Source organism: Gallinula chloropus (genome assembly GCF_964237585.1).
Source record: "Gallinula chloropus genome assembly, chromosome: 8".
Lineage (NCBI taxonomy): Eukaryota > Metazoa > Chordata > Aves > Gruiformes > Rallidae > Gallinula > Gallinula chloropus.
The window spans coordinates 28,552,876-28,564,789 of NC_140093.1; the positions used below are offsets into that span (position 1 = coordinate 28,552,876).

General features: G+C 50.5%; 1 protein-coding gene and 1 pseudogene across 2 annotated transcripts; one reads left to right on the top strand and one right to left on the bottom strand.

The window, feature by feature from the left end:
• Positions 1-1,609: 1,609 nt before the first annotated feature.
• Positions 1,610-7,138, top strand: LOC311194497 (olfactory receptor 14A16-like; annotated as a pseudogene). Its single transcript has 2 exons — positions 1,610-2,301; positions 7,047-7,138. The product of its transcript is annotated as an olfactory receptor 14A16-like (transcript).
• Positions 7,139-9,663: 2,525 nt separating this feature from the next.
• On the bottom strand, positions 9,664-10,587 carry LOC311194498 (olfactory receptor 14A16-like; the record flags this gene model as incomplete). The annotated part of the gene is made up of 1 exon (XM_084267604.1): positions 9,664-10,587. The coding sequence occupies one exon, from the start codon at positions 10,585-10,587 to the stop codon at positions 9,664-9,666; it is 924 nt and encodes a 307-aa protein (XP_084123730.1).
• Between the last annotated feature and the right edge of the window lie 1,327 nt (positions 10,588-11,914).

The following is an 11,914-nucleotide window of genomic DNA, read 5'->3' on the forward strand; positions in this document are numbered from 1 at the left end:
CAAGCACACAGGGCTGGGGACACTGCCTGTAGGCACCGAGGGGAGACCTGTGAGGCTGAGAGAGCTGACAGATGCTGAGAGCTCACTGGAGGACAAATCTCCACAGCACTCTCCCTGGTATGTCTGTGGGTGCAGGGCAATGCAGGTTCCTTTCCTGGAGGGATCTCCTAAAGCTGGGACATGGGGCAGTGTGTGGGGTCTGTCAGGAGGACAGGTTCTCTCTAGGACCAGAAAGTGCTGCCTGGAAGGGATGCCCTTGTGCCCCATCAGAAGGACACGGCAGGACAGCTGTCTTCTCCTGGGCATGGCTGCAGAGGTGTGAAGCAGCATGTGCAGCCAGGGGTGCCCAGGGCTGCCCTTGTGAGCAGGGTCCCTGTGCCCTGGGGGCTGTGTGCTGGGGCAGGGACTCTGCTGCTGCCAGGGTCAGCACTCAGCCTGGCTCATGGACTTTCCACAGGGATAGAGAAGGACCTGTGGGTTGGAGAGTGTGATCCATCAAAGGACAGTATAGGCTCCTTCTGCTGTCAGTGTGCTGTGTAGGACAGGTTTGCACCCAGCTCCAGTGGGTCCCTGGCGACTTCCCTGGGTATGTTCAAGAACACCAAGGATGCATTTTCCACTCAGGTGAAGAGACTTTGCTTTGAATTTTCTGCTCCTGTGTACTGGTTGGGAACTGGGAGCTGAGCTTTTCTTAATCACTTTGCAGAAGGCAGTGCAAACTCATTGGTCATTAGGACATCAGAGCATCTCCTGAGCCCTGCACACACAGAGGTTCCCCAGGGCAGTGCCCTGATGCCAGGAGGGGTCTGCAGAGCAGAGCTCAGTACAGGACAAGTTGGATGAGGTCTGTGAGCACAGAGAAGGAGGTGACATGGGCAATGAGAAGCAATTCCAGGCAGCAGAAACAGAGGGAGCTGCTCCCAGAAATGCCCTGGCAGTGGGGATTTGGTAACTCCCTGACATTCCCACAGTGCTCACACTTTCCTACTGCAACTCTCTGGTTTCATCCACCCAGCACAGACTCTGCATGCAGAGTTCCAGGGTTTCTGACTGAGTCTTGTCCTTGATAGCAAACACAAAATAAAGAGAAACTCCTGAGTGCCTGTCTGTCTGTTTCTGTCCTTCCAGCCTTGGCTGGAGCATTTCTCACTGTTTCCCCTCCTGTTCTTGCTGTCTTTGTCCCACAGTTACCAAAGCTTCAAAGCTCTGCCCTGCCATCAGGTGAAACTGGAGTGACAGTGCTGAAAAGCTCATTCCTATCCACAGGGGATTTAGTCTGAGATCTCACCATCCTTCTATTTACTGACTGCTGTCAGGGAGGACTGAGTTCTTGAGAGCCACAGCTGACCCTCCTCCCAGCAGTGGCACACTCAAGGCAGCACAAAACAGACCTCCCAAAAGGGACCTGCCAAAAGTCCTCCTGAATACAGAGAGTCAATCTGAGTGTAATCCCTAAGAGCTGCAAGAAGATTTCCTCAAAGAATAGTTCCCTAACTTCTTTCCCCAACTGCCTTTTCCTTGAACAGGTCTCCATGCCCACAGAAAGGAAATGTCCAACAGCAGCTCCATCAGCCAGTTCCTCCTCCTGCCCTTTGCAGACACACGGGAGATGCAGCTCCTGCACTTCTGGCTCTTCCTGGGCATCTACCTGGCTGCTCTGATGGGCAATGGCCTCATCATCATCACCATAGCCTGTGACCACCACCTCCACACCCCCATGTACTTCTTTCTCTTTAACCTCTCTGTTACTGACCTTGGCTGCATCGCCACCACTGTTCCCAAAGCCATGGCCAATTCCTTGTGGAACACCAGGGCCATTTCCTACACAGGATGTGTCGCTCAACTCTTTTTCTTTTTTCATCGCAACAGAGTACTTTCTTCTCACTGTCATGGCCTATGACCGCTACGTTGCCATCTGCCACCCCCTGCACTACGGGACCCTCCTGGGCAGCAGAGCTTGTGTCCACATGGCAGCAGCTGCCTGGGCCACTGGGTTTCTCAGTGCTGTGCTGCACACAGCCAGTACATTTTCACTGCCCCTCTGCCATGGCAATGCTGTTGACCAGTTCTTCTGTGAAATCCCCCAGATCCTCAAGCTCTCCTGCTCAGATGCCTACCTCAGGGAGATTGCAGTCATTGTGGTCAGTGCCTGCTTAGTTTCTGGTGTTTTTGTGTTCATTGTGTTGTCCTATGTGCAGATCTTCAGGGCTGTGCTGAGGATCCCCTCGCAGCAGGGACGGCACAAAGCCTTTTCCACCTGCCTCCCTCATCTGACTGTTGTCTCCCTGTTTGTCATCACTGGTGTGTTTTCCTACCTGAAGCCTCCCTCCATCTCCCCCCTATTTCTGGACCTGTTAGTGTCATTTCTTTACTCGGTGTTTCCACCAGCAGTGAACCCCCTCATCTAAACATAAGGAACCAGGAGCTCAAGGATGCCATGTGGAAACTGATGGCTGGTAGTATCTAAGCAGCAATAAACTGCTCATATTCTTCTGCACATAGCTGTCCATGTAACTCACGTTAGGACCAGTCTGTATTTAGTAGGGTTTTCAATTGTCTTTTTTCCTTCTACTTTGTCTAATCTGTAATAACATGGTTCATGTTCAACCAATTTCTGATGCAGTATCTCCAGGTCTTGGTTGAGCCATACACATCAGCAGAAGAAATGCTCACCTTGCTCTGTACCAACACTACCACTACTCAATCTCTTTCATTTCCATTATCATTCAGGTGTTTTCACCCCTCCTGATGATACAACCATGCCTAAGGACACCTTTCAGCAGACTAGATGGATGTATGAACTTCAGTTCAGCACAGGTTTCCACCTCTGCTTGCTTTTTGACATTCAGATGCCACTCATCTCTCTGGTTTCTCTTTTGAGCTTCAGACAGTTGGAAAACATCCCATCTTTCAGAAGTCTAATGAAGTGCTCCGTAATGTCCAGAATAGAGTTAATTTTCCTTCTAGCTGCCAGAAGAATGCAAAGTATGGGAGCTGGGATGAGAACAGTGCTGATAGAACATGGATGTTTCTAGTTGTTACCAGGCAATCAAGGACTTTTCAGTTGTTCATATTTCCCTGCTAAGGAGAAGGGAATGGACACAGCCAGGACAGGATCTGAACTGGCTGAAGAGGGGATTCCATTCCAATTACTAGATGCTCAGCATAAAGGGTTGATTGGTGGAGGAAGGAGGAGGCAGCTCCAGGATTTGGGAACGGTCCATTTTTGGGATGGCTGTGAGCTGTATATTTTGAGCTGTCCGTTTGGGTGAGAAACCACACTGTGTATCACCAGATTTGTATATTTTATTACTAAGTGTTACTGTTGTTTCTCCCTCTCTGCTGTCCCAGTAAACTGTCCTTTTCCTAAACCTCGAGGTTATGGATTCATTGTTTTTCCTTCTCCCTCCTTTTCCCCCTCCCTCAATTCCTCCCTCCCCACACCCTCTTAATGAACAAGCAGCTGCCTGGTGCCCGGCTCTCAGCTGGGGCAAAACCACAACATGTCAGAAGTTCAGTCTGTCGATAGCTGAGGTTAATGGGGCTGCTGGTGTGCTACCTGCAGAGGTTTCATGCCAGGAACACCTTTTCTTCAGGAGCTATTACACTACGTGTTATAAGTTGGAAGGTGGATCCTGGTAGAGCCGGAAAATTATGTCAAGGAATATTAGGGTCGTGTCCATTGTAGGAATCTGCAGCTTCCTGTCAGCTCCCTGGGAAGGCTTCAGGCCAGGAACATCCTTCATCCCTCACACCTTTTGCTTGGGACGTACTGCTGGATGTTTAACAGGTTGAAAGTTGGGTGTTGGTATAGCTGGAAAGTGCAGCACCATATTACTGGCCTAAACCTCCCCTTTCCCTCCTCAAATGCCCACATATCCAGTCCCAGAACCCCGCTAAAACATCCCCACGCCCCCTCCCAGCACCCATGAGTTCCCCTGCCACCCCTTAAATGCAACCCCAGCTCTCTCAGCACCCCCCCAGAACTCCTGATAGCCCCCCAGCATGCCATTGTCACCCAACCCTCCCTTTTTCACTCCCAAAAGTCCCCAAATCACCCCAGAGCCCGCCTACGACCCCAAATTCCATCTCAGCACCAACTGGTTCCTTCCATCCTCATCCCCACGTTAACTCACCTAGCCCATCTTTTATACCTCCCAGCATCATATTCCCCCCCCCCCCCCCCAAAATAACCTCCCATTTTCATTTCCAAATCCCTGCATATCTCATGCAAGTGCTCTCATACACCCCCCTCCTTCATCAATCACGGGTACCCCTCCACGCCTTGACCCCCCTCTCAGCCTACCCTTAAAAACACCCAGAACCCTTGGTGGCCCCCCACCTCCCTGTATGCTTTTCAAACCCCCCTTCCCCTAACAAATCTCACCATACCCCCCCAGCACATCCTACGCCACCTCCATGCCATTGCAGCACATATGCTGGAATGCTATGTGCCATCCTGGAGGTGCCACCCCTCCTTCTCTAGCCCTCCTTTATGCACCCCAGCACTCCTTGGTGGCCCCCCAACACCCTGAAACACACCACAACCTACTCTTTTCCCCCCTGATTTCCTTTATATCTCTCCCCATCATTCCCATATGCCCCATGCCCCCCACAACCACTTAAGACCCCCCACCCCAACTTTAACTCCCCAGCACCATCTATACCCCATATTACTCCCCCAAACTCTCTCTTTTTACCCCCCTACATGCCCCCCAGAAAAAGAAGTGATCCCACTCTGTCCCAAGCCTCTTCTTAACTCCCCCCAAAATCTTCTATACCCCTAAATACCATATTATCCTGCCCCAAATCCCACTGTAGTGAGGGAGATAATATGGTGCTCAGGGGATGTGCAAGTAAGTGGGAGAGAACGTTCTCTTTTATGCCAGTGCTGAGATCAGCCATGTTCAGTCTCGTACTGGCCATCTTGCTTTGCCTCATCCTTCTTGCACTGACTTGTTTTGCTCCTCGGAATGAGCTTTTGCTCCTGAGCCTGGTTATCTGCAGACAGGGAAGGGACTGGCATGGATAGACAGAAAGCAGGTGTGTTTGAAGAGCAGCCACACAGAGGAAAATGGATGAGGAGAAAATGCTTTTGTGCTATACTGTAAAAAGCCCAACACCAGCCCCACCCCCCGATAAAGCAAGGAAATGGGAATAGCACTTCTGAAGGTAATGGAGACTTTGCAACAGGTGAAGGAAGTACTGTCACAGAATCACAGAATGACAGAACATCCAGAGTTGCAAGGGACCTCGAAAGATTCTCTAGTCCAACCCCCTGCCAGAGCAGGATCACCCAGACTAAATCACACAGGAAAGTATCCAGACAGGTGTGAATGTCTCCCGAGGAGGAGACTCCACAACCTCTCTGGGCAGCCTGTCCCAGTGCTCTGTCACCCTCACAGTGAAATAGTTTCTCCTTACATTCACATTCAACTTCCTCTGCTCCAGCTTGCACCTGTTGTCTTGTCCTCTCTCTGGCCATTGCTGAGAAGAGCCTGGATTCCTCCTACTGACACTCACCCTTCATATGTTTATAAACCTGAATAAGGTCAGCCCTCAGTCTCCACTTCTCCAAGCTCAAGAGGCCCAGCTCCCTCAGACTGTCCTCATAAGGAAGGTTTTCTACTTTTGGGGGCCCTGAGCTGGGCTCTTTCAAGGAGTTCTTCTTCAATTGAGGGGCCCAGAACAGGACACAACAATGCAGGTTCAGTCTCACAAGGGCAGAGGAGAGTGGGAGAAGGACATCTCTTGTCCCACTAAGCACAGCCATTCTGATACACATCCAGGATGCAACTGGCCTTCTTAGCCAGGAAAGAACATTGCTGGCTCATGGTCATCCTGCTGTCCACCAGCACCCCAGGTCACTCTCACCTACGCTGCTCTCCACAGGCCACTCCCCCACCTATACTGGTATCTGAGGTTGTTCTTCCCCAGATGCCAGACCCTACACTTGCCCTTGTTCAATCTCAGTAAACTTCTCCCCACAAGTAGTAGTGCCAAGAACAACTCCAAATATACAAGAGAGTTGTGGGGCAATCACAGTCCTGCCCTGCTGTCGTGCACTGGGGAGCTGGAAGAAGATTCCTGAACTTTGACCCAAATGAAGTTAACCCTGATGAAGTTTGTGGGTTATATCAAACTCAGCAGGGAAAATAGACACTTGGGAAGGGATTGTAACCAAGCAGGAAGATATGGACAGGCTGGAAGAGTGGACAAGGTCAAGTGTGGGATCTAGGAGCTGGGAAAGCATAATCCAGGTGCACAGCACTGACTGGGATCCACCTGGCTAGAGAAGAGCTCTGTGGAAAGGGACCTGCGGAACAAGCAGCTCACTAGGAATAAACAGAGTACTGCTGTAGCAAACAACTCCAAGGTGCATCAACATGGGGATCACCAGCAGACATAAAGAAGTCACTGTCCCACTCTACTCAGCACTTGTCAGGCCACACCTGGAATTCTGGGTGCAGTTTTGGTCGCTGCATTAAATTCAATCAGTTCTGTCCAGTCTGGAGAAGGGCCAGAGAAGGGCCACAAAGATGACCCAAGGCCTGGGCAGCCTGCCATCTGAGGAAAGGCTGAGGGAGCTGGTTTTGTTCAGTCTTCAAAACAAAAAGGCTTAGAGGAGACCTCATTAACAGGTCCCAGTACTGAAAGGCTGTCTACAAAGAAGGGAGAGACTCCTGGTTTTAGAAGGAATCACATGAAATTGCTGAGGAATAATGGGTGCAAGTTCCTCCTGGAGACATTCCCACCGGACATAGGAAGAAACTTTTACCCTGAGAACCAGGGTTTGCACAATGTTCCATGGGAAGTGATGGATTCCCCAACATCAGACATTTGTAAGAGTCAGTGGGATGGGGGGTGGGGCCAGTTGGTCTGTGTGGTGCTTTTCTTGAGACTGAGCCCTTGCCAAAAATGGTTGGACCAAATAGACCCTGAGTTCCATTTCAGCCGGGTACTCTGTGATTGTCTGAGTCTGGTAACATCATCACTGTCCTCCAAAAGCATTCTCATGTGTTGAGCCCTCCTGTTTTGACCCTCAGGCAGCTACAACAGTGGATCTGTTCCAAGACAAGGGGGAGCAGACTGTGAGGACATGAGGCTTCTTCCAGTGGCCCACTGCAATGTCATTTAGAAAGCATCTCTTGGTTTTATTTCTTATTTCTCACCTTCTTTAACACCTGTTGCTGTCACTTGGTTAGTGGCACCCCAAGTTGGAGAGCCATCTGCAAGCACACAGGAACCATTAACACAATGGAGCGTCACTTCAAACAAACCTTGAGAAACTCTGGGATTAGATTTGAATAAAAATATCGAGAAGATTCCCATCCAGAAGAGATCTTCTTATTCTGATCTTAATTACCTGGGGTGGAATTAACTTTTATGTGGTCAGCACCTGAGGTGAAACCATGAGAAAATTTTCCAGCACAACAGCCCCACATCAAGGCAGCTCAGACATGATGGGTGGAGAACTGGCTACAAGAAGAATTTGGCCATTCCAGGGGCTGCCATAGCAGTCAGAGGTGCTGAACAGGAATTTGACCATGGGCACATTGGGCTGCACTGTCAGGAGTGTGGCCACGCAGACAAGGGCCCATCTGGACTCAGCACCAGAGAGGCCACATCGGGAGCAGTCAGTCCCAGTGTGGGGCTCCCCGGTCCGGAGGAAGGGGAGGAACTGTCTACATTGTCAGATAAAAGTCTGCCCAGATATGGCTAGGGGTCTTGTGTGAAGAGGCTGAGAGACCTGGGCTTCTTTAGCCTGGCGAAGGGGAGGCTGAGGGAAGCCCTTTTGTGCTACATTTAAAGAACGTAAGAAAGGAAGTCCATGTGAAACTGCAGCTTTGAAGGTCAGAGTTGCCATGAGGATAAAGAAATGTCACTCTGAGGCCAGTGCTGTGGTGATAAAAGACACTTGGAGGAAATGTGGATGAGCTGGTGGCTTTGTGTTTCTGGGAAGAGCTGGTGAGGAGGGAGAGACAGCAGTACAGGCAGGGACATCATGGAGTGAGATCAAGGTGGGGAAAGGGGTTGGGTGCCTGCAGCCTGCAGGCAAACAGCACAGGCGTGGGGCAGTGTGGCATGGGCTGTGGTACAGATGGCCAAGGGTGCCAGCCAGGCCTTTTGACTCCCTGCCACAGAGGCCTCAGAGGAGACACGTTGTCCTGACAGCCATGGAGTATCATTGCTTCCTTGCACCCAGCTCAGGGGACTACACCATGTATCATACCCCTGTCTGTCCCTTGGCATCACACTCCACATCCCAAGGAAGAGCCCTAAGAACTAGATGAGGGTCAGGATCTCCCTGCCCAGGAGCTGGGGTCAGCACTTGGCATTTCTGCTTCATCAGACCAAGCCAGGGTGTCCTCAGCATCAGAGCTGCCTGTGCTTGGCCTGTGTTTGACCTCATGGCCTCCAGTTGTCTGCTCTAAGGAGCCCATGAGGAGCCTTTGTCAGTAATGGCTCCCAGCAGGGCCTGTAAATGTTTCAAGGCACTTTGGGCATTACTCCTGACTTAACTTCTTGAGAGGTTTCATCACTCTCCTCTTGATAGCTGAGGTCAGTGGACTCAGAAGAAAACACACCATGGGGCTCATTAATCACACAGAAATCCCTTACAAGCATGGCTCTTCAAGTCATTTCTGTTAAAATAAAATAGACCTTGTATAACTAATTGAAGAGGTTTTATTTGAGTGACAAAAATTTCAAAACAGTTTCACAATGGAAGATTTTTTTCATAGGAAAAAATGTTTCTGTCATATCTCAGACCATGGAAGAAAGTTCAGCAGCATGCTGCAATGGGTGCTGGTCCAGACTTCCCCTGAGGAGATATGGACAGGCAGGAAAAGCAGTCTCTTGAGGTACAACCCTGCATGGAGCTTTGCTGTTTCCCAACCCCAGCAGTTCCCTCGCTGGACTCCTGGGACTCCCAAGACTTTTCCTGGCATCATCTGTGCTCACAGGCACAGACAGATTTCTCTGACAACAAACAGCAGTTACACATGATGCAGTTTAATACCCATGAAATCTCTCTCCTCAGCTGCCTGCTACGGCCAAGCAGCGTGTGAAGGGGGTCAGCTTTCAGAGGAGATTCTCTCCCAAAACAGTTTGAATCAGATACTTAGAAAGGCCACTTATCAACACATTTAACTTGTTACAGAACAGTTCATTAGACTTCTGAAAGATGGGACATTTTCCAACTCTCTGAAACTCAAAGCAGACATCAGAGAGCTGAGCGGCATCTGAATATTTCAGAGAGCAAAAGGAAGTGGAAACCAGAGATCAAAGCGAAGTCCACACGTCCAGCCATTCTGCAGGTACAGGGGAAGGTGAGTATTTCTTCTGCAAACATGGGAACACTTCAGGGAAATTCCCATCTGTCACAGTGAGAAAGCATTGCCATTGCAGACAAGATGCAGAACATCTGCAGGCAGACATGATGCAAAGAGAGCACAGCTCAGTATTACATGGTGTCTGGGTCACACAAGACCGGGATATACTGCATTAGGGTGGACCATGGGATGAACAGGGACCATGTTATTATGGTTTAAATAAACGAGAAAAACCCAAAAACCTAAACAACATACTAAATACACACTGGTCATAATGTGAAGTACATGGGTAGCCGAATGCAGAACAAGATGAGCAGCTTATTGCTGCTTAGAAACCTCCAGTCATCAGTTTCCAAACACCATGCTGTAACTCCTGGTTCCTCATGCTGTAGATGAGGGGGTTCACTGCTGGTGGAACCACTGAGTAAAGAAATGACACTACTACATCTACAAATATGAAGGAGATGGAGCGGGGCTTCAGGTAGGCAAACCCTGCAGTGCTGATAAAGAGGGAGACCACGGCCAGGTGAGGGAGGCACTTGGAAAAGGCTTTGTGCCGTCCCTGCTGCGAGGGGATCCTCAGCACGGCCCTGAAGATCTGCACATAGGACACCACAATGAACACAAAACACCCAAAAGCTAAACAGGTAGTAACCACAATGACTCCACTTTCCCTGAGGTAGGCATCTGAGCAGGAGAGCTTGAGGATCTGGGGGATTTCACAGAAGAACTGGTCAACTGCATTGCCATGGCAAAGGGGCAGTGAAAATGTACTGGCTGTGTGCAGCACAGCATGGAGAAAGCCACTGCCCCAGGCAGCTGCTGCCATGTGGACACAAGCTCTGCTGCCCAGGAGGGTCCCATAGTGCAGGGGGTGGCAGATGGCAACGTAGCGGTCATAGGCCATGACAGTGAGGAGATAGTACTCTGTCGGGATAAATAATACACAGAAAAAGATTTGAGCCACACATCCTGTGTAGGAAATGGCCCTGGTGTCCCACAAGGAATTGACCATGGATTTGGGAACTGTGGTGGAGATGCAGCCAAGGTCAGTAACAGAGAGGTTGAGAAGGAAGAAGTACATGGGGGTGTGGAGGTGGTGGTCACAGGTTATGGTGATGATGATGAGGCCATTGCCCAGGAGAGCAGCCAGGTAGATGCCCAGGAAGAGGCAGAAGTGCAGGAGCTGCAGCTCCCGTGTGTCTGCAAAGGGCAGGAGGAGGAAGTGGCTGATGGAGCTGCTGTTGGACATCTGCTGCTGACAAGTGTGAAGTCCTGTCCAAGGAGGAAAGGGCACAGTGAGAAGTTAGGGAAATACTCTCTCTAAGGAAAACCTCTTTCATCTAACATTTATTATCTGGATTGAGGAAGACTTTTGTCAGGTCCCTTTTGGGAGGTCTGCTTTTGCTGGCTTCAGTGTGCCACTGCTGGAAGGAGGGTCAGCTGTGGGATCTTGAGTACTCAGTCGTACCTGGCAGCAGTCAGTAAATAGAAGGATGGTGTGATCTCAGACTAAATCCCCTGTGGAGAGGAATGAGCTTCTCAGCACTGTCACTCCAATTTCACCTGAGGGCCGAGCAGAGCTTTGGAGCTTTGGTTTTCTCCTCACTCCATGACACTGCTGCTGCAGTGCCAGTGAAATCTCCTCGGAGTGTAGAGTGGGGAGAACTGCTCTGTCCATCAGCCCTGGTCTCAGCTGCCCTTTGCTGGACGCTCTCTGATCACACCCTGGTGTTCCCCATAGAAGAAACTGCAACCTGCAGACAGCTATGGAATCCTGTCTCCCAGGGTAGAGCTCCAAAGCCCTCCTGCGGTCTCATCCTACCCAAGGAGGATCTCAGCTCCCTGCTCCCAGCACAGGGACACACAGGGCTCAGTGCAGCTGCCCACACACGGGTGATCAGTGGCATTGCCAAGGCCTCTGTGCCGAGATGTCTTCTGCATGGGGCTCCTCATTGTGGGAAGCAGCCTGAAGCCCAGCAGAAGCCCGGGGGAAGTCCTCAATCCTACAGATGGGATCCCTGCAGTGAGGGCCAGCTCAGTTCTAAACCCACCAATGGATGTTGCCTTAGCCACAGGTAATGGTAGGACAAAGACAGAAAGGACAGGAGGTGAAATAGCGATCAATGATCCAGCCCAGGCTGGAAGGACAGGGACAGACAGACAGGCACTCAGGGGTTTCTCCTGAGTAGGTTCTGGCTGCCAAGGAGATGGCTCAGCCTGAAACTTTGCATCTCTGTGTTCAGAATCTGTGCTGAGCTGCAGAAACCGCAGGGTCACTGTGGGACAGTGTCAGCACTGTGGGAGATGTCGTGGAGCAGTTCCTTCTCCCTCACTGAATATCTATGCTACCTGCAGCTCTCCCTGGAGCTGCTTCTCTTTGCCCATGTCACCTCCCACTCTGTGCTCACAGACCTCATCCAACCTGCCCTGTGCTCAGCTCTGGTCTGCAGACCCCTCCTGGCATCAGGCCACTGCCCAGGGCAATCTCTGTGTGTGCTCAGGCAAAACTCTGATGTCTTAAGGAGTATCAAGTTTTCATTGCATATTCCTAGGGGAGAAATAATTTCTCCTCTACC